Consider the following 22,630-nt stretch of genomic DNA (forward strand, 5'->3'; position numbering starts at 1 on the left):
CTTACTTCATGTTTACACAGAACAAGGATATACGGAAAACTGTTGCTGATTAACTGGATGAGTAGCAATAGCTGCTCATCCGTGCGATTTTCACAGGATACAAATAAAAAAAATCTAACGCAGACCGTCAAAACACTTGTCGAATAGAAGGACATGGAAGCAATTAAAAGAATGATATTAGCAATTAAATTTCATCTAATAATATATGACGAAAGTCATCGTGAGCATAAAAGATCCAATTTGATTTAATTTAAATTTGCTTGGAAGCAGCTATCGAGAGAGACAAATTGGACAGGTAAATATATGATGAACAGTGTACTTGACCGTTTTAAAGCAACCTATCCTCTAAAGTATGGCCACAGCTCAAAATCCGCTTAAAGAAACGGGGGAGATATTTGTTTCACCATTTTGCGTTCCCATCTATTTTTGACAAATACAATTTCTAATTTGGCAATTTTACTCTAATAGCCCAGCCTAGGTAATATAGGTATCAAATAAGGTTATGCAGTTAAAAATGTTTCTATGTCAATAGGTTTCCCGCTGAGGCAGCGCGGCCCAGAATAAGCACCACATCCTTAACTCATTCGTCTGTGTGAACGTATGGTGGATGGTTCGAGCTGAAACGCTGGCTTTTTCCTTTTTGTGTCAACTGTTATAAGAAGAAGTAAATTTAAGTTGATGACCCGTCACTTTTTCAAATAATATTAAAATGCCGGTTTATTCAGGTAGCCAAGTCTTCTATGTTATTGTTATTCGATTATATACTATTAACTGGAAAAAATATTTTATTGTATCAATTTTGATTGACCCAATAACTAATCTTTAGAGTATAGTGGACAAAACCTTTACTAGGCCTAGGAAATTGGAAATGTTGGATAGTTTGAAACAGACTCTCCCTTCAGGAACCTTGACGTGTTTATAGTTAATATTAGGGAAATGTTTATATTAAAGTATTATTCAGATAGCTAAGAAATAAACTTACCTCTAATTGCATTCTGAATCCAAATTTAACATTCATTTATGTCAGACATAAACTTTACCCCACACCTATGCATACCAATTCAGGGTATATGTTTGTACATAATGTGGGGTGGGTAAAGCTCAAACTTACCTCTATAGGTGAATTTATGAAAGTTCATATAACTGACTTACCAATAATGTGAAAATACCACTTGAAACCTTTTATATGTTCTTTATGAATATAATAATTTTTCAGTAAAATTCTAGTTAATTGACTTATTGCTAGGCCTATCTTGGAAAGGGTTTAGGTTAGGAAAATGAAACTCTCAGGGATGGGTCTACAGGCTGAAGTATGTCCCAGGAAGGTATTTTAAAGTACCCACCTCCACTCCTTCTCCCTCTAGAGGGCCCTGAAATTTGCCTACATGACAGCTCTATACCCTATTGAAATTTTGACAAAACAACATTTAATGTTAATTTTCAGTTACTAGTAGCTTTTTCTCTGCCTTTAGTTCTGAAAATTCAATTCCTGTTATTTGAGTAGAATTCTGAGCCATATCAATGGTGTTTTTTTTTTCAATATTTAGGAAATGTATTTGCATATCTTTAAAACCTTACAAAATGGGATTGAGCAAAGTTATGAAGCTGAAAAAACTTTGTTGTACTTCAATTAAGCAAAAGATCTATTTTGCAAGGTTTCACTCATATAACACACATATTTTTAAAGGTCATTAAAGGTCTGGGCCCTCTAGAGGTAGAAGGTGTAGGGGCAGGCCTATTTGCTTCAAAATACCTTCCCAGGGCATACTTTAGTCTTTAGTCTAGAGGGAGAAGGAGTATAGGTAGTTGCTTTAAAATACCTTCCCAGGACATACTTTAGTCTGTAGATTCATCCCTGAAAGTGTCATTTTTCCTAACCTAAACCCTTTCTGAGATAGCAAGAAGTCAATTAATTAGAATTTTATCATTGCTTCTACAGTAAATTCAAATTTAAGCACTTTTTAACCTAAACTAAGCTTATTATAAATGATTTTAGTGCTGAGAAAATGTAGCATTATTTTTTGAAAATAGTAGAAAAAGGTGGTTTTGAGAAAACATAGTTGAAAAAACGTTTTGTAGAAAAAAGCATTAACTCATACTTTAATTGAAAATTCTTCATTTTTAAGAGCTCAAACAGTACTAAAATTTGAATTTGTGCTAGAAGTAATTATTTTATTTGTAAATTACATAAAAAAGGCATCAATTGGTATGTTCACTTTATTGGTAAGTCAGTTCTAAGAGCTGTCATAATTTTTCAAAAATTCATCCTTTTTAAGAGCTCAAAAAGTGCTTAAATTTGAATTTACAGTTGAAGCAATTTTTATATTTGTAAAGAACATAAAAAAAGGCTTTGAGTGGTATATTCACTTTTTTGGTAAGCCAGTTAAATGAACTGTCATAATTCAGCCCTCTATAGGGTAAAAAACCAGTATCCAATTGAGCAAAATCACATAAAACTAAAGCCTACACATCTTGTTACCAAAGGGGAATTAGGAAAAATTGTATATATCAGAGAAAAGCTAAAAATCCAAGCTATATGTCAATATGGTAATTATCAAAATTGTTTTAAGATCAAAAACTTGAAATTATTAGTTTACTGACATACCTACAAAGACCTCTTTTTAGAAATACTAATTATTTTATTTAGAATAACTTCTATTAGATATTAAGAATAATTTCTATTAGATATTTAGAATTATTCATATTAGAAATACTAATATGGTTGATTGTGTATGACTATGCTGTTTGACCTATGTGATTGTATGGATGAGTAGGGTTAAGGCCTCATTCAAGTACTGATCTATATTAATTACTAATGTAGGAAAAAGGTCTTCATTTTCTCCTTCTGTCTTTTTTTTATGGCACTTGGTATTAACCAAGTGACATATAGCAATTGCAAATTCTGTTGGTCTGTCTGTCCCAGTTTTGCTACTTTAGGCACTTCCAGGTAAGCTAGGACAATGAAATTTGGCAGGCATATAAGAAATCGGACCAGATTTTATTACAAATATTTGTTTTTGCAATTTGACCATCTGGGGAGGAGTGGGGGGGGGTTGGTTAATTTTGAAAAATAGAAAAAATGAAAAAATATTTTTAACTTAAATTAAGAGCTCAAAAAGTACTTAAATTTCAATTTGCCATAGAAGCAATTATTATATTTGTAAAGAGCATAAAAAAAGGCATCAAGCAGTATGTTCACTTTATTGGTAAGTTAATAATATAAACTATGATACATTTACTGAAAACTTGACCAAGAATGTAAGGTTCTTGTTATTACCCTCATTTAGCATCATCCTGTAGTAAAATAGGTGTGGTCCAAAAAGCCATTGCCACTTTTCCAGCATGCCAAAGAAAAGTGGTCTTTCCCAAAAAGAGGTCATTTACCCTAATCATAACTGTATCCTGAATCAAAATTTAATTCATTCACACCATAAATGAACTTTGCCACTAACTCTCCTAATGTGCCAATATATTCCCTGAATTAGTGTTGGCTATTTAATATTGAGGGTAAAGTTTATTTCCAACCAATAGAAATGTTTAGTTCTGATTCAGGCTGCAATTCTGACTGTAGAGGTAAGTTTGTTTCTTAGCTATCTGGATAATTTGTTAATAGAAACATTACCTCAATATTCTGACATGGATTCTTACATGTTAAGCCTCAAGTAACTTTGTACTAGAACCTTACCAGACAAAGTTGTTTGACATTTTAGATTGCTTATATTGTGCTTATTTTCATGGTTTTGTTTGCATTTTGACAATTCTACCTAGCCCCTAATAGTCACATGTATACATAATAGTCACTATGTAAATTGTCACTAGGCTACATAAAAACATAAATGGTTAGTTGCCCTCCAATCACTTTTGACTTTTAAAAAGGGCATGAGCCCTTTCAATTTCCAATTGAATGAGCCTTTTTAGAATTTTCTATAACAACAAATGACCATTCCAAAATTTCTATTAGATGCATACTAGGAAAATGCAAGGTTTGGGGTGAAGGTATCTACCCTCTGGTTGCTCTGAATCTTTAAAACAGCACTAGAACTTCTGATTACCAATCCAAAGAGCCCCCTCTGAAGTTTATACAACAACCCTGTCTTTACATACATAATATGCCCCCAAGCTTGTTTGATACTGAGTGCCCCAGTCTAAAAAAAAACAAAAAAAACACTGTACTAACATATTCAGGTCTTTGATTAAGAATGCATGAAAGCTTTTGCTTTGGAATGCTGAATTCAAACTTAGAATTGCTTATGCTAGTTACATTGCAGTTTAATCTGGAACAGAAAGCCCTTTCTCAAATATACGATAGTGTGGCTCTTCTGCATATTCTATATTTGACCCCATTTTGGGACATTTTTACTGAATCTGATAGGTGAGTGTTGCAAAAGTATTATTTTAAATATGCAAAGATTTTGCTTCAGGCCCCTTGGGGGTTCAAGAATAGGTACATTGTTAACCAGCTTGGTGTGTTGGAACTGGTTCACACTGGGGATGAACAATTTCAGAAACTGAGTAACCAGTCCCCTTCTCACCTATGGAAGGGTATGCTATTTTAGATTTGGTATAATTAGTAATTTGTGTATATTTTTATGATATGTTTGTTTTGTTTACCTTTCTTTTATTGTACTCTTGTTTTGTTGCATATGGATAATAAAGAACAAATCATTCATTCAAATAAATAAATAATACATTGTGCCCACATTGCTCTTTGCTTAGGTAGTGCAATTGCCCTGCATATGATGAAAGGAAAAGAAAACTCCTTAAAGTGTTCCTTATAAAACCTTCCATCAGTATTGATTGTTTTTATTTTTTTTTTTTTTTTTTTTTTTTTTTTTTTTTTTTTTTTTTGTTAAAGTGAAGTGGAGCAGAGACATATCCAAATTTTGAGCTAAATACAGATGAGGAACTCATCCTTTTTTTAAAGTCATAAAAAGAAGGAAAGTTTTTTAGAGATATTCTTTTAAAACCTTCCATCTGTATTAATTTTTTTTTTTTTAGTTAAAGTAAATTGGAGGAAAGAGACATATCCTAATTTTGAGCTAAATACAGATGAGGAACCCACCCTTATTTAAAGCTATAAAAGGAAATGAAAGGAAAGCTTTTTAAAAGATATTCTTTTAAATTGTATTTTTGTGTTTTTTTTTCAGTTAAAGTAAATTAGAGGAAAGAGATGTATCCTAATTTTGAGCTAAATACAGATGAGAAACCTGCCCTTTTTTTTTTGAAGCTATAAAAGGAAAGGAAAGGAAAGTTTTTTAAAGCTTCTTTTTAAAACCTTCCCCCTGTATTAATTGTTTTCTTGTTTTTATGGCACTTGTCCATTGGACAAGTGCCATATAGAGATTGCAATTTATAACTGTCCATTGGTCCCAGTTTTACTAGTTCAAGTACTTCCAGATAAGGTAGGACAATGAAAGTTGGCAGGCATATCAGGGATAAGACCAGATCAAATTAGAAATAGTTACTTCCCCAAACCATCTGGGGGGAGTGGAGGGATGGTTAATTTGGAAAAATTAGGATAAATGAGGTATTTTTAACTTATGAACTGGTGGTTGGATTTTAGGAAAATGTGAGATTTAGAAGGACCTCATGCCTCAGAGCTCTTATTTTAAATCACAACTGGATCTAGTGACACTGGGAGGAAACTAGAAATCTTGAGAAACACTTAGAGTGGAGAGATTGGGATGAAACTTCGTGGGAAGAATAAGCATAAGTCCTAGATACATGATTGACATAACCAAACCAGGTGTGTTCTCTTTGGGTGAGGGGTATTTCTAGTGCTTTGGCAAGTTTGGTGCTTCTGGACATGCTAGGATGATGAAAATTGATAGGTGTGTAAGGGACCTGTGCAAATTGACTTGATAACAGTTGTTTCCCCATTTCGAGCATCTGGGGGGGGGGCTGGAGGGAGGGGATATTGTGAAAAATTGGGGTATGTTTATCTTATGAATGGATGATTGGATCTTAATGCAACTTGATGTATAGAAAGACCTCATGTCTTAGATACTCCATTTTTAAGTTGGATCGGATCCAGGGACATTGGGGGTGGAGGGGAAAGAGAAATACTGGAAAACGCTTAAAGTGGAGAGATTAGGATGAAACTTGATGGAAAGAATAAGCACAAGTTCTAGATAGTTGATTGATATAACCAGACTGGATCCAATCTCTTTGGGGGAGTAAGGGGGATTTTTAGTGATTTGGAGAATAAGCACAAGTTTCAAATATATGATTTACATAACCAGACTGGATCCAATCTCTTTGGGGGAGCTGTAGGGATTTTTAGTGCTTTGGCAAGTTCTGTGCTTCTTGACGTGACTACAGGAACACTGTATTTGCAAGTTTATCTTTGTAATAATTGCCAATAAGCAAAGAACAGCAAAATTGATAACTCTAGTACCAAGTCTAATTTTAGGTTCTGACCTTGTTGCAAGTGCCATATGTGCTCTTGGCTCTTCTGACCTTGTTGCAAGTGCCATATGTGCTCTTGGCTCTTCTGACCTTGTTGCAAGTGCCATATGTGCTCTTGGCTCTTCTGACCTTGTTGCAAGTGCCATATGTGCTCTTGGCTCTTCTGACCTTGTTGCAAGTGTCATATGTGCTCTTGGCTCTTCTGACCTTGTTGCAAGTGCCATATGTGCTCTTGGATCTTCTGACCTTGTTGCAAGTGCCATATGTGCTCTTGGCTCTTCTGACCTTGTTGCAAGTGTCATATGTGCTCTTGGCTCTTCTGACCTTGTTGCAAGTGCCATATGTGCTCTTGGCTCTTCTGACCTTGTTGTAAGTGCCATATGTGCTCTTGGCTCTTCTGACCTTGTTGCAAGTGCCATATGTGCTCTTGGCTCTTCTGACCTTGTTGCAAGTGCCATATGTGCTCTTGGCTCTTCTGACCTTGTTGTAAGTGCCATATGTGCTCTTGGCTCTTCTGACCTTGTTGCAAGTGCCATATGTGCTCTTGGCTCTTCTGACCTTGTTGCAAGTGCCATATGTGCTCTTGGCTCTTCTGACCTTGTTGTAAGTGCCATATGTGCTCTTGGCTCTTCTGACCTTGTTGCAAGTGCCATATGTTCTCTTGGCTCTTCTGACTTTGTTGCAAGTGCCATATGAGCTCTTGGCTCTTCTGACCTTGTTGCAAGTGCCATATGAGCTCTTGGCTCTTCTGACCTTGTTGTAAGTGCCATATGAGCTCTTGTTTTAGTTAAAGTTAAGTGGGGCAAAGAGACATATCGTAATTTTGATCCAAATACAGATGAGGAACTCTCCTTTTTTTAAAGCTATGGAAGAAAAGGAAAGTAAAGCTTCCATCAAAACCTTCCATCTGTATTAATGGTTTTATTTTTTTTAGTTAAAGTAAAGTGGGGCAAAGAGACATATCCTGATGTTGAGTTAAATACAGATGAGGAGCCTGCCCTTTTTAAAGCACAATTGTTTGCACTCACAGGGGTGACACCAGATCGACAGAAAATTATGGTTAAAGGAGGAATACTGAAAGATAATTCCTGGAAAGGGTGAGTCCTTACAATATGTATTAAAAGCCATATTATTAAAAATTATTAAAATTATATTTTTAAGATATTATTAAAATTATATGTATTAAAAGCCATATATTATTAAAAACCATAATCACTTTTTAGCACTGTCTTTTACTGTGATTTAGCTCTGGACTTTTTACTTTTCGTGAGGCCAAGATTATTTAAATAACATGAAAATTGTAACTTGGAATCTCACAATGTCAAAAACAGCTATCATATGGCCATTTTTACTTACAAATTCAGACTTTTTGAATCCTGGATGGAGGGAAAGCATGTGCAGCTGTGGTAAATGTAGCATTGCTGGTGTTGCAGTGAGTTGTTATTGATAGCAGTATTTGCTTTTCTTTTAGTTACAAATAGGCTAAGAAAACTAGCTCACTTCTTGTATATGTTATATGTTTGTTATGTAAAAATTACTGGTATACCTACAGCAACAGAAGCAAAGGCTTTTCACCCAGAATAATCACTGTGAGTATTTAAATTTTGAATACTATCAACTGTAGCTAGTAGATTCCTCAAACTGGAATATTTCACTGTTGTAAAAGAGCTTCATCGCTATATATCTTTAATTAAACAGTTTGTGGTAACGAATTGTAGTAAGGAGCGACCCGGCTCAATAGTAAACGAAACTCTAAAAAAACGGGATTTCGATGCTAAAAGATATATCAAAAGAATTAGATTTTTATGCTGATTTTAAATATATAAGTTTCATCAAATTTAGTCTTTGTCATCAAAAGCTACGAGCCTGAGAAAATTTGCCTTATTTTGGAAAATAGGGGGTAACACCCCCCAAAAGTCATAGGATCTTAACGAAAATCGCACCATCGCATTCAGCGTATCAGAGAACCCTATAGAAAAAATTTCAAGGTCCAATCTACAAAAATGTGGAATTTCGTATTTTTTGCCAGAAGACAAATCACAGGTGCGTGTTTTTTTTTTGTTTTTTTGTTTTTTTTCCATGGGTCATCGTATCGACCAAGTGGTACTAGAGTATTACAAGAGGGCTCTTTCTAACGGAAATGAAAAGTTCTAGCGCCCTTTTTAAGTGACCAAAAAATCGGAGGCCACCTAGGCCCCCTCCCAAGCTCATTTTTTTCCCAAAGTCAACGGATCAAAATTTTGAGATATCCATTTAGTTCCGCATAGTCGAAAACCATAATATCTATGTCTTTGGGGATGACTTACCCCCCACAGTCCCTGGGGGAGGGGCTGCAAGTTACAAACTTTGACCAATGTTTACATACAGTAATGGTTACTGGGAAGTGTACCGACGTTATCAGGGGGATTTTTTGGTTTAGGTGTGGGGTTCAGGGGAGGGGGCTATATGGGAGAATCTTTCCTTGGAGGAATATTTCATGGGGGAAGAGAAATTCAATGAAAGGGGCGCAGGACTTTCTAGCATTACTATAAAAAAAAACAACGAAAATATAAACATGAAAAGTTTTTTCAATTGAAAGTATGGAGAAGCATTAAAACTTAAAACGAACAGAGATTATTACGCACATGAGGGGTTTTAAAAATACTTTAGCATAAAGAGCGAGGTATTTAGGAGGAGATAGATTCGCTCTTTATGCTAAAAAATTTTAAGTAATTTCAACTATTTATTCTACGGCCTTTCTGATTCAGGGGTCATTCTTAAAGAATTGGGACAAAACAAGATTTAGTGTGAAGAGCGAGGTATTAACGAGGGGACCAACCCCCTCATATATATAATCAAAAATATAAGAATATAAAAGTTTGTTACGTAAGTTAATTCTTAAGTTACGTCTTTTTTTTTACTAATAAAAACGTTCGTTAAAAATTAAAAGATCTAGTTGCCTTTTTAAGTAACCGAATTGGAGGGCAACTAGGCCTCCTTCCCCATCCCTTATTTCTCAAAATCGTTTGATCAAAACTAAGAGAAAGCCATTTAGCCAAAAAAAGAATTAGTATGTAAATTTCATTTTAACAATTTATGTACGGAGAGCCAAAATCAGACATGCATTAATTCAAAAACTTTCAGAAATTAAATAAAAAAACAAGTTTTTTGAAATGAAAGTAAGGAGCGACTTTAAAAACCAACAGAAATTACACCGTATATGAAAGGGGCTTTTCCTCCTCGACACCCCGCTCCTTGCACTAAAGTTTGATTCTGTCTCGCAACTTTACTTTTTAAAACAATAAAAAACTTTAGTGTAAGGAGCGGGGTGTCGAGGAGGAAAAGCCCCTTTCATATACGGAGTAATTTCTGTTCGTTTTAAGTTTTAATGTCGCTCCTTACTTTCATTTCAAAATACTTGTTTTTTTATTTAATACATAAAAAGAAAGCTTTATTGTGATAAGAAAACAGATCCATGAAAAAACAAAATATGAAAAAAAAATACTTAGAAATCATACAAATCCTGAGTTTAAGAGGAGGAGGTTAGACTTTAAGGCGCCTGATGTAGGTTTGTATTTAACCTGTTTTACTGAAGAAAAATATACCGTGTCGTATGAAAATAGGAAATCTGTATAATATATGAATACCTTGGACATATACGAAATGCAGCGAATATATTGTTGTATATGGAAAATATACCATTATTATTATGGGTTGACTCACAAAACTGAGTTGAGGATCAGGCCAAAAAGCAAGGCATGTGCACAGATTTTTTCTTTTTTGGTGGGGGGGGGTTCTAATGACTAAAAAACCGAAATTTATTTGCTAGTTAGGATAAGAAACGCCTAGAGATTCTGTGTTTTCTGGAGATTTCTGGTAATTTAATTAAGGATTCCAATTGTCCATTATCCCCGTGCCAAATTCTGCGCACTATATTTGAAGAAGAGACTTGGTAGTATTATGGTTTTTGCTTCTTTTTTTTCTTTTTTTTTCAGCTACACCTGCCTGCTTCAGACCAAGCTGGGCGGGCTCGATAAGAAACTTGTCATTTAAAAGGGAGGCGAGAGTCACTCACCACTTGCCAGCCTTCAGCAGCAAATGACAATCGGAGCCAGTACTAGCAAGAGACATTTCTCGTGATTAAACTTAAAATCATAAAGAAAGGAAGAAAATGAGGACAAAAGACTTTTCATCACACCTTTTACTCCTCAAGTTTTCTTGTACCATGGTTGGGACTTCATAAATTGAAGGGGAGTTGCCTCCAGACTTTATTTTGGTAGCCATTACTGGCTTTAGTTCTTCAAATCTCGGCAGTATGCTCCTCTAAATACCCATTGTTAGGACCAGATACTGGACAGGAGGGTCAGTGGAAGAGGGTAACCAAAATCAGCAGTAGCGCATATTTGTACATATAACTCACAGGTGCACCACAATAAGGTTGCCAATACTATACGTTGCCATTTAGCTGCTCCAGCAATAAACCGTGGTTTAGGGGGATTCTTATGAAATTTTACAGTCCAATATAGGAAAGGGAACTTTTTATCATTGTCATTTATTTTAATATTAAAATTTTTAAAAAGTATTTCTTCAGTCTTTTTAATTAAATTCTCATCCTCTATATTTACCTTTTCGTAAACATTAATTGTGCATAACTCCCTTTTTAAGATATCACAATACAGCTTCTGACAAATTATGGCAAAATTATTATTAGCTTTATCCACTGGCACAATTACAAATTCATTCTTTAGATTAGCAATTGCTTGTTTAATCTTCACATATATATATATATATATATATATATATATATATATATATATATATATATATATATATATATATATATATATATATATATATTATTCCGAAATAAACCTATCTTTTAACGAAAGTAAGAGCGAAATTGTTGTTTTCAACCGTCAAAGCACAGATGACGTTTCTGATATCCGACTTGGAAATAGTGTCGTGAGACCAGCGCCTAGTTTAGTTTACCTCGGGCTCCCAATCGGTTGTGACGTGCAATCTACGAGATCACTGCTAGTTGAACATTTGACCAGCAAGATCCGCAAATCTTATGGTCTACTCATATCTACCATGACAAATTATAATAGACATAACAGAGCAAGACTTTTCAATGCGCTGGTACAGCCACATGTTATTGGTCTTTCCCCATTTTGGGCTCTATTAGCCGATCGGAATAAACGTACCATCCGGTCATGCTTTTACCGTTTTTGTAAGTTCTTGTTAGGCCTACCACCCTGGACTAGAAACTCTTGGATTAGTGAAAGATATGGCATTCTTGATGCATACCTGGCTGTCCAAAATCGGCTGTCTCGCTATGTCCGATCTCTCTGCAAGAATGATTCCCTGTATGGGACGATGCTGCCATAATCTTCTTCTTCTTATAAGTTATCTTTCTAGTTTAGTTATATTTTCTCTTGCTATTTATGTATTATGTAGGATAAGTATTTAGTTTCTTTCTTTTTTTGGTCGTTTTATTAATTTCGTTTGCTTTTTCTTTCTCAATAGGGTTATCTTTGTGGGCTATTAATAAATGATGAATGCGAAAGATGAGCGGCGGTCTATACTTTGTTTGTAAATATTTCTAGTTATCAGTGTAGCTTTACTTCGTCTGTTCTACTGATCTGTTAGTCTATTTTATTGTACTGTTTTTCTTTGTTATATTAGCTTTATTGTGCTTGCCATTGTTGAGTTACGTGTACCTTTGTTTTTGCTTTGTTAATTAATTTTTTCTCTGTACTCCACTGTTTATACTTTTGTATAATTGTGGGTAATAAATATTATTATTATTATTGTTACTATATATATATATATATATATATATATATATATATATATATATATATATATATATATATATATATATATATATATATATATATATATATATATATATATATTCATTAATTATTATTTATACTATTTACTATGCATTTATGTTTTATACAACAATTATGCAAATTCAGTTTATACTAAATTATTGATTATATACATGTAATGATTTATGCACTTATTCTTAATTGTTGTATATTTATACACTTAAAATATATTTTTGTTGATATTAGCTAACTCATCAAAACACTCAATAGACCCATCCTCCTATGAACATGGTATGTACAGTTTCAATAACAGAGTTTATGATTCATAATTTTAACAATCCAACCCAGCTGGAGGTAGATTCAATCAACTAGGCAGATTTTCTCTACATAAATAGCACAAAAAAGTTGTTGTAGTCACTCACCAATTTTCAGAGCTCAAGCAGTCTTGAAAGGAAATGGGGATTGCACTATAACAGCTATGAAGCGAACAGCTTACACATATGGCACAATATGTTAAGAAATGCATCCATGTTTGGTGACTTAGCTCATGAATTTCAAAATATCTAAGTGTTCTTTATAGTTTCTGTTAAAGACAGTGTTATGGTAATATTTGTGAGCGCTAAAGAAGGTTTTACTGGTGCAGTGTTATGGTAATATTTGTGAGCGCTAAAGAAGGTTTTACTGGTGCAAGGTTTATCCATCATGCATCCACTGAGTTGGTAGTAACTATTGTATTATCTAACTTATCATAAACGTCTTTTTTAAATTAAAGATTGAGTGTTAAAAATGGTGTTAAATCAAAAAGATTTGAGTGTTATGGTAGTGTTTGTCAGCGCTAAAGAAGGTTTTTAATGGTGCAGGATTGTCCACCGTGTGTCTTGTGATTTGATAATAACTATATAGTTCTTATAACTGTATTTACTATATTAGCTATATTAAATATAATAACTATATTTACTAATATTAACTATATTAAATATAATAACTATATTTATAGATAATAACTATATTTTGATATATAACTATTATCCAACTTATCATGAACATATTTTAAATTATAGGCTGATTATGAAAGACAGTGTTATGGTAGAATTTTTGGGTGCTAAAGAAAATATTATTGGTACTAGGTTGTCCACCATGAATACACTTAGTTGGTAATAACTATAGTATTATTCAACTCATCATAATTATATTTTGTAAATTGTAGGTTGACTATTAAAGATGGTATTATGGTAATGCTTATGGGTACTAAAGAAGAAGACATTGCCACAGAACCAGCAAAGAAACCATTGTTTGTGGAGGATATGAGTGAAGCTGAATTAGCTTCTGCAATGGACATGCCTGGTGGTTTAGAGAATTTGGGAAATACGTGCTACATCAATGCCACTGTCCAGTGCTTGAAGAGTGTACCTGAGTTAAAGAATAGCATTATTGATTTCACGAGGTATGTTCTTGTTTGGTTAATTAATTGTAATATTGAATTAGTTAATTCAGTTATTAGCACTATTTGCCTTTTATTACCCACAAAAATTAAGAACAATTTACCATATTCACCTGTTAAAACAACCCACTACAGTAATTAAGATAGGGCTTGATAAGATAGTATTCAAACAAGAATTCAGATAGTTTTTTGTAGGATTTCAAGATAGCAGCATACTTTTATTTATATTGAAGTTTATAGGTTTACTAAATTCAGTTGTATATGAATATTGTTCTAAAATTTAAGGTTCTGTTAGTTTCTTGTAGACGCCTGAACGGGGTCATATCTAGGGGGTGGGCTATCTGTTTTGACTTCTCTCTCGAAATGCTTGTCGGACTCAAATTTCAATGATGTAGCTATCCCCCCCCCCACAACAAAGTCTTTCATATGGTCTTGTGCCTGGATAAGCCTCTAATAGAACTACTAATGTATGAAGTTGAAGTTTGTTTATTAGTTATGAACTTACGACGAAAAATGACTTGAAATTAGACAGCCAGGTCAAAAAAGGAAAGAAAAGAGGATAGAAAAAAAACAACAAAAAGATAAACCAAGCAAAGAAAAATGAAAAGGCAAGTTGATGCGAAACATCAGCATTAATTAACTCAAGTCATGCGACTCAAGGCTCCACGAAACACGGCAAAAAAACACTTAAAAAGAACACATTTAAACAAATAAAAATATATAGAAAATTGGTGTAATATTCTAAACAAGACAATGGACAAAAAAAGCAAACTTTAAATAAAAAATATCTGAATATTTCCGCTTCTCATCTGGAAACCTTGATCAATAGGAAAAAAAAATTCTATAAAGAAACTAAACTAGCCTGAACAGAACATGAAAAAAAAACAGCAACAAAGATAACGTCACAAACGGTATAAAAAAAAGAAAAGTCACACTGAAATAAACAAAAAAACATTCCACATTCAAAAATTGAAGAAAATTGTAATGACAAGGTTGAAAATACTTTTTGCATTTTAAGCGTTTCGCTGTGAACGAACAATGATGCAATTTTGCCGTTTTCAGAACTCACAGGTGAAGTTCTCAAGAAAAACTAAATTATAATGAAAAGTTTGAAATCACTTTTTACATTTTAACTGTGTTACATTCGGTAAATATGTATCCTGGGGTAGCAAGTGGATTGACCCCTGTTTAGCAATGTGGGACCCGGGTTCTATCCAAACTGCCGCAGGATTGGGCGATAGACTTAATACCTTCCCCTGTAAAAAAAAGACCTGGCTGATGAAATGTTATCAATTTTTGCCGCCGTGAGCGTCATCAACAGCCCTGGATGATCAGTATCCTTTATTTTTGAATATATTTATATATTCAAAGATTCTTATTATTATATATATTTTGGATCTTATGGATCTTAGTATATTTTGTCAGAAAATCCTTTTTCATGTTAACTATCATTAATTAACGTTATGCTGAGCGCTTCATCTACAAACGCAAATTTTCCAGTAGAGCCAATTTTCGCCGTAGTATAAGTTAGTTACACTCGAATCTGTAAGATTATTATTTAGCCTAATTTTGGGATTGCACAGCCATGAATTTGCGCGAAAAACAGCGATATCTGTTTTTTCGGTGATTATGGCCCTCTTATAAAAAAAAAAAAATAGTTTTGGCGACATTTTTAAAACATGACGAAACTGGATAACTCCGGTCAATCGGAAGTTGAAGCTACAAAAAATTTGAGAACTAAATTGCCAAAAAATTATAAATTAATAGAGTGCTAGATAATATGTGGTAATCAGTTTCAAAATAAAAAAGTAATACAAAAATAGACTTATAATCACAGAAGCATGAGAGAGAATATCGCAAACAATAGTAAACAATAGATCAAACAATAGAACAATAGATTGTTTGCGATAGAATATCGCAAACAATAGATAGTAGAAAACTAAGTAGCCTAGTGTGTTTGTTAAGCCTTTGTAATAATTTATGGAGGAACAAATTACTAAGGACAGTTATAAATAAAACCGATTCTTAAATTCGTAGCCATTAAATTATGTAGCCATTCCGGAAATTTGCAAAAATCACGAATTCAGTGTTTATTGCAAAAGACCTCCTTCTACAGTTATACCGTTTGGAAAAGTAGCTGGCGCCAATTAAAAAAAAAGAAACTTGCGTGAAAAGTATAAGCCATGATAAGCTTACAACTGTGCCTTTCCTTTTGAGGTTTAGTTGTCAGGGGAATGAATAGTTTTTTTAGTTTTTGAATTTTTATGCATGAAAAACATTGTCAGCTTTAAGTAATTATTTGTGCTTATTTATTTTCGCAGTTGTACGTGGCAACATTGACGAAAATGTGGCTGTGCCCTAAATACTTCATAATTCTAGAGCAGTTAAGAAAAATTTTTGATATTGTGACTATCAGATGTGAATAGATGGACCTAGGGGGCTAGTGTAATAATATATTTTTCACTGCCATCAGAATCTGCCACAAAAATATTTTGATGTGCTATAATATATTTTAAAATATTTTGATGAAACTACTTTCTTTCATTAAAATCACCCTGGTACCACAAAATGAATAAATCTGGGAAAGGTAAACAGGAGAGGTATGCGAAAGCACAGGATGGATGGCCCCCTACGTTTCCTGGCTGAAAGGCCATGAAACGGAGATCAGCACCGCCGGTAGGAATTTGAAAATCAAATGTCTTATTCTCTCCCTTTTTGTTTTACCTTACTTCAATAAAGAAAATTCTCACTGCCATGAAAAGCTGCCACAAAACATAGATGTGGCATCAAAAATATTTTCGTTACTTGTATATTATTCAGAACACACTCAATAAGTGAAGTTAGGTTCTTTCGTGAAACAAACTTCGATAAAGGTACATTTTAATTAAATATTAAATATAGAGGTGGTTAAGTTAGGTTAAGTTCGGTATTTGATATAATACACAACACTCCCCCCCCCCACACACTCACACACACCCCATAATGTGCAAATATATAGCCCAAACGTTTGATAAAGCTAATGAAATAAAAGAAAAAAATGATAAAAATATACTCTATTAGGAAAATTGTAAAATTGCAACAGAATTCTAACCTAACCTTTTGTCTTCTGAGTTTTGTCATTGTGGCTATGAAACCAGACTTTCTCGTAAAATTTACTAGCATTGCAGTTTGTTTCACGAATGAACCTAACTTCACTTATTGAGTCTATTCTGAATAATACACAAGTACCACATTTTCTCTAAAGAAAATCATGATTTTTACTTTGAGCTAAACCCATAATAATTGCAGTAGTAGCAGTGTGAGCTTTGGCTTATACATATCTTTTTTAAGCGAAAGATTTGGCTTCGAGCCAACCAGCGGTGTTGTATCTGCAATGAAAGACGTATACAGTAGACTTGACAACCCCTTGACACCACCCTACCGTAATACCCCTACCACCAATAGCCCAAGAGATGCGGAACAAAATAACTATCTTAAATTTTTTATTGGAAGTGTTTGGAAAATTTTGAGCTAATGAGGAGGGCTGATTGCCCTCCAATCACTTTTGACTCTTAAAAAGGGTACTAGAACTTTGAATTTCCAACCAAATTAGCTCCTTAAAAATATCAATGATAATTCTTGCTATGATACAGCAGTGCATATGACATTTTACTTACTATGATAGAGCAGCGCTGCCTATGATATTGATTCTATGCCCTTTTAATGCTTGCGTATGTATATTTTTTTTCATTTAATCGAAACTCAAAACGTTTCAACTTGATGCTCTTAAGCATCAGTAGTCACAGTAAAAACATTGATTTGGCATCAAAAATATTTTCTCTAAAGAAAATCCTGATTTTTACTTTGAGCTAAACCTATAATAATTGCAGTAGTAGCAGTGTGAGTTTTGGCATATACATCTCTTTTTTTAAGTGAAGGATTTGGCTTCGAGCCAACCAGCGGCGTTGTATCTGCAATGAAAGATGTATACAGTAGACTTGACAAGAACAATAATGCTCACCCAATGCTACTTGTTACGCAGATAATGTCAGCATTTCCTCGATTCGCTGAACGGGGCGAAGGAGGTCACTTTGCTCAGCAAGACGCGAACGAGCTGTTTCTTGAATTGATGACGGTTCTTAAGCAAAAACTACCGCCAATCAAAGCCGAAAATCAAATCAAAACCTATTCATCTGTGATTGACCAGTATTTCGGTGGCTCCTTTTTATGTCAAATGAAAAATACAGAATGTGAGGAAGAAACCGTTAAGACTGATACGGAAGACTTCCTTCAGCTCAGTTGTTACATTTCTCAAGAGGTGAAGTATCTTGAAAATGGACTCAGATTGAAACTCAAAGAGCATATTACAAAGCGATCAGAAATTCTTGACCGCGATTCGGTTTATGAAAAAACGTCGCAAATTAAACGTCTACCAGCATATTTGACAATTCAAATGGTGCGTTTTTTCTACAAAGAAAAGGATAATATAAATGCAAAGATCTTGAAGGATATTAAATTTCCTATTCAACTAGATGTGTTTGATCTATGCGCTGATGAACTAAAATTGAAATTAGCTCCCATGAGAAAGAAATTTAAGGATATTGAGGATAAAGAAGCATTAGAAGCAAAGAATAAAAGAAAGACGAACCAAAACGAAGAAGAAAAGAAAGAGAAAAAGACGGAGCCATATTCATTTCCTGACGATCTTGGATCAAATAATTCAGGTAATTCTTGCTTTATTATTGCTAGGTGTAGCATAAGTAAACACAGGACTAATAATATTATAATTTATAGTAGTGTGACTCGGGGAAAGTCCGATACTATAACATGTTTTTTCTGTTAAATAAACTTAAGTTTTTTTACGAGTATCTCATATCATCTTCTATCAACCTTTTCTTACAGGTGTTTCTCACATTATTAAACTTTCTAATTTTCACATATACTGTGCGTGTAACCCATCATCAGGTCTTGAAGTTGGTGCAGTCTGCTATGTTGGGCTTACCCCAGCTTTGGGGGAAGTGTGACATACCCATACTAGCTTTTTTCAACAATGTGTCAAAAATATGACTTCGATATTTTTAAATATGACAACATATGACAAAATGACAACATAAATATGAAAACAAAATATATGACTTCACCATCTTAAAGGGCATCGAGGAATCACTATAAGTCCATAAGCAAACAATATTTATGTCAAACCGACTGCCATGAAAAGACCAGACCACACTTTTTTCTGCCATTGTGGGGTAACTCCAACCGTGTTGGACTTACCTAACAGATAAACGTTACAAGTAGCCGAGGTGCACGAATCACTGAATGTAAATGATTTCTTGTATTTTAAAAAAGAAAAACATACTACACAAATTATGGTTTGACTGCAGATACAAAAACTGTCTCATAACTGGTGTAGCTTACGTGTATGGGCATAAAACAAAGATCTACTGACGCTTGCCACTGACTGCCTTGTACGACCCAATAACCTGACGGATTCGGGGCGTTTCATAAGGTCCGGTTCCCACCAACTTGACTGGTCCTTCAAAAATGTATTTGTCATCCACAGTATCATTATCGTCTTTTTTTTGGCCAAAGTAGGTGACAAGGCTCAAGCAGTGAAGAAACTTGAGCTTAAGTTGTCTCTCAGTCAGGAAATTCTAGAACCCTTCCTATGAGACAACCTTGTTTATCATTCCTGTCATCGTATCTAACTGCATAGCAATCATTTAGCTTGGGAACAATCTAGGTGTCTCCTAGCCATCACTTTCATTATCTTGAATAGTATCTTGAATACTCCGATTAGCCTCATCAGAACCAGGTTCAAGGCTGATGTCTGATTCGTTATCACTTGGGTCTCTATTTGCTTTCCTCTTGGGAAGAAATTTTTTTTTCGATTTCACACCCTTCCATCCGAACTTTTCTCCTTCCCTTTGCCTTTTGCCTTCAGATTTTCTTCCCTCTCTAGCACCTCTAGATGTTCTTTTTATGTTATCACTTTTGCCTTTCTAGTAATTTTCTTTAGTTTTTCTATTCCTGAAGCTGATGGTAGGTCGAGCCGTTTGATTGAGTTAAGAAGAATCTCTTCAAAAGTTTTTGAGTGGTTGCCAAACAACTTCCTTGGACTAGCGGTAACAGAAAGGGTATTTTTTCCTAGTTAAGTGTTGACGATGGTTGTGACTTTAGATGTTGCTTTTTTCCTTTTGTTTCTTTTCTTCTCTGCATAGGGTCTCAACTTGGCAGGTTCAAACTTGCTATGATGAGTTACAGATGGGTTTACTCTCATTGGAACACTCGGATCGAACATTCCAGTTGATTTGATCGACTTTTCGATCAGACTAAGAGTGAGATAGGTGTCCCATGCTTTCGGTAAGAGACATACAAAATCCTTATTCAACAGAATGTCGCCAGGGTGATCCCTCTGCCATTTCACTAGATTCTGATCATAATACACTGTCATTCCATTGAAAGCCTCTTTATCGAGAGGTTGAAGCATGTGGGATGAATGTGGAGGTAGTTTCAGAATTGTCACGTTATTTCGTCTGCAAGTTTGACAAGAGCGAGAGAAAAATGTGAGCCATGTCCATCTAAGATGAGGAGTGAGCCCATCCAGATGGGCTTTTTCAGGGGTAAGACCGATGCCCCTCTTATCTCTTCAGCTAATAACATTAGCTTGTTATAAAATCAGGAAGATGCTCCTGGTGTTCCAGTTTATAAAAATTAAAAAGAAAAATCTCTATCTCACTTACTTTATAATCTGCACAAGTTACAGTAAAATCAGTTACCTATGTTCCTAAAAAATTGCCCTCCGAAAAACTCCCAAAACCTTCTGACTGGACGGCGTGCTAACTCTGCCGGAAGCTGATGAGATTGTTGCCTCCTGCTACTAGTACGGAAGAAAAAATGAAAGCCTCCCACAGATACAATGGACCATTAACGAATTGGAGGTTGGTGTCAGACTTACCCCACTGTCAGACTTTCCCTGATTCACCCTGTGATAATACATATTGAATCAATATATAGATTATCAGCTTACAGCTAGTGAGGTATTCACAATCCAAATAGACTAAGTCTGTTTCTTGCATTTTTATTTGGACGGGGAGGGGGGTTAATTGTCAAAGCACTTCATTGGTTCTTTGCTTTTTATATTTTATACGGACATGGGTCCACACAAGTTTGACCCTAGGGGTGAGGCTTGGTGGACATTAAAATGTTTTCATGAAGTGGGGTCGAAAATAAAAAAAAAAATGTTTTTCTCCCAATTTTTTCTTTTTTGGGTGGGGAGTGTCCAAAAATATCTACAGGGGAGTAGGATTTTACGCTAATTTCGAAGCGCAGAAACCTATACAGGCTAGTCCAATCTCTTTGTTTATCCATAATGGATTATATAGTCTAATCTCCTTGATTGGCCATAATTGGTTATATCTGGGCCTTTCCATCTTTCTTGTAATTTAGGAAATTCTTCCTATGCTTCTGTTGTTTCAACTATTGTTTGGTCAGAATTTACACTCATTGATAATGGTCTGTTAATTGTCAATCCAGAGGGAAACTGGTGTGAGTGTAGTTTTTTCATTCATTTATGCAAATGTATTAATTAAAATCCCACCCCTTTCCGCTACCACTATCCAGATTGTTTTTTGTTTTTTTTTAGTTGAATACAGCGTTAATCGCATGCATTGGAGAAAGAAAATGCGATTAACTTTATCCCAGGTATAAACATTTGCATATTGTTAAAAAGGAGAGCAGAAAGGAAATTTGATTTATAAATAAAAGTTCAGATAGGGATAAAATCTTTTTAAGTTTCGAAAATAATAGGGATACATTTCACAAACATACTAGGTATTTCGGTCACATATGCAGTGAATATTGCTTAATAATCTTATTCTCTCCAAAGCAAAAACGGAAGCGAGTCTCTTTGACCTAGTTGGATCCGATCCATTATCACTGACTGAACTAACCCTTGGACAGAGTTTCATCGCATTGGGTGGATTTTGCTTGAACCGGATTTTATTAAATTTTAAATAGATTTTAATTTAATCAAATCCAATAAGGTCATAGAGACTCACTTTCGTTTTTGCTTTGGAAAGAATAAGACTATTAAACAACATGTAGTTCATTTCATTTTGTATATAAATTATTGCTTTGAATTGTTTTAGTTTAGTATTACTACTGATGACAAGTCACTGCATATGTGACAGAAATATCTAGTATTTTGTGATATTTAACACTGTCTATTAAAAAGATGTTATCCCTGTTTGAACTTTTATTTATTGTCATGGAAAGGCAGTGTGGTCTTTAAAATTATCGACCTAAAACTTGATTTGAAGGAAAACTACACAATTAGGAGGGATCAGAAGTTGAAATTTTTAATGACGAAGAACTCCATGTGAATATGTACATTTTTTATTCTTGCAGCCAAATCAAAAAAAAAATTAAAAAAAAAATAAAGTAAAGGTACGTGGGTGAAAATTGAGCTTATGACATGAATAGCTTAGGAAGGAGGCTTTTGAAGGCGTAGATGTCACTGGGAATCAACAAATTTTTATGAATAAAAGCGTAGTTAGACTTGGCCGAATAGTTTGAATTTTGTTTGTACGGCTCAAGGTGGCAACACTGACGAAAATCTATTATGAATTTTTGGTTTTCGGGTATGACTAGACCTTGCTACTTTAATACTTAGTGTTGGAGGAAATATTATAACTATCATAGAAAGAAACACTAACTAAAAGTCGTCCAGAAGAGAAAAAAGATCATTTCAAAAAAGTAATTGAGCAGTTCGGTAAAATCGGATCTAGTCTACCGAAGGATAGAAGAAAATTTATCGTCTGAAGTTGAAATAGTCAAACCATAGGACTGCAGAAAAAGAATTCCCAAAAAGTTCCACTGGAAAAGACCCCTTAATTATTTTAAACTTAAATAGCCCCTTTCTTATTCTTCTTTTTTTTTTTGCTTTACCCTGGGCCAAAAATATCAGTTCTACAAAAAAGATATA

The 22,630-nt window shown here is 34.3% G+C and overlaps 1 protein-coding gene across 1 annotated transcript in view; it reads left to right on the forward strand.

Moving 5' to 3' along the window:
• Window positions 1-610: 610 nt before the first annotated feature.
• The window catches only part of LOC136027941 (ubiquitin carboxyl-terminal hydrolase 14-like), a 38,453-nt gene continuing 16,433 nt past the window's right edge, over window positions 611-22,630 (forward strand). The window contains exons 1-4 of the mRNA XM_065705410.1: window positions 611-725; window positions 7,343-7,505; window positions 13,432-13,668; window positions 17,578-18,368. Coding sequence (XP_065561482.1) covers window positions 710-725; window positions 7,343-7,505; window positions 13,432-13,668; window positions 17,578-18,368 — 1,207 coding nt within the window. The 5' untranslated portion in view covers window positions 611-709. The remainder of the gene's footprint in view (window positions 726-7,342; window positions 7,506-13,431; window positions 13,669-17,577; window positions 18,369-22,630) is intronic.

The sequence above is a fragment of the Artemia franciscana genome, chromosome 6 (genome assembly GCF_032884065.1).
Source record: "Artemia franciscana chromosome 6, ASM3288406v1, whole genome shotgun sequence".
In the NCBI taxonomy this organism is placed as follows: domain Eukaryota; kingdom Metazoa; phylum Arthropoda; class Branchiopoda; order Anostraca; family Artemiidae; genus Artemia; species Artemia franciscana.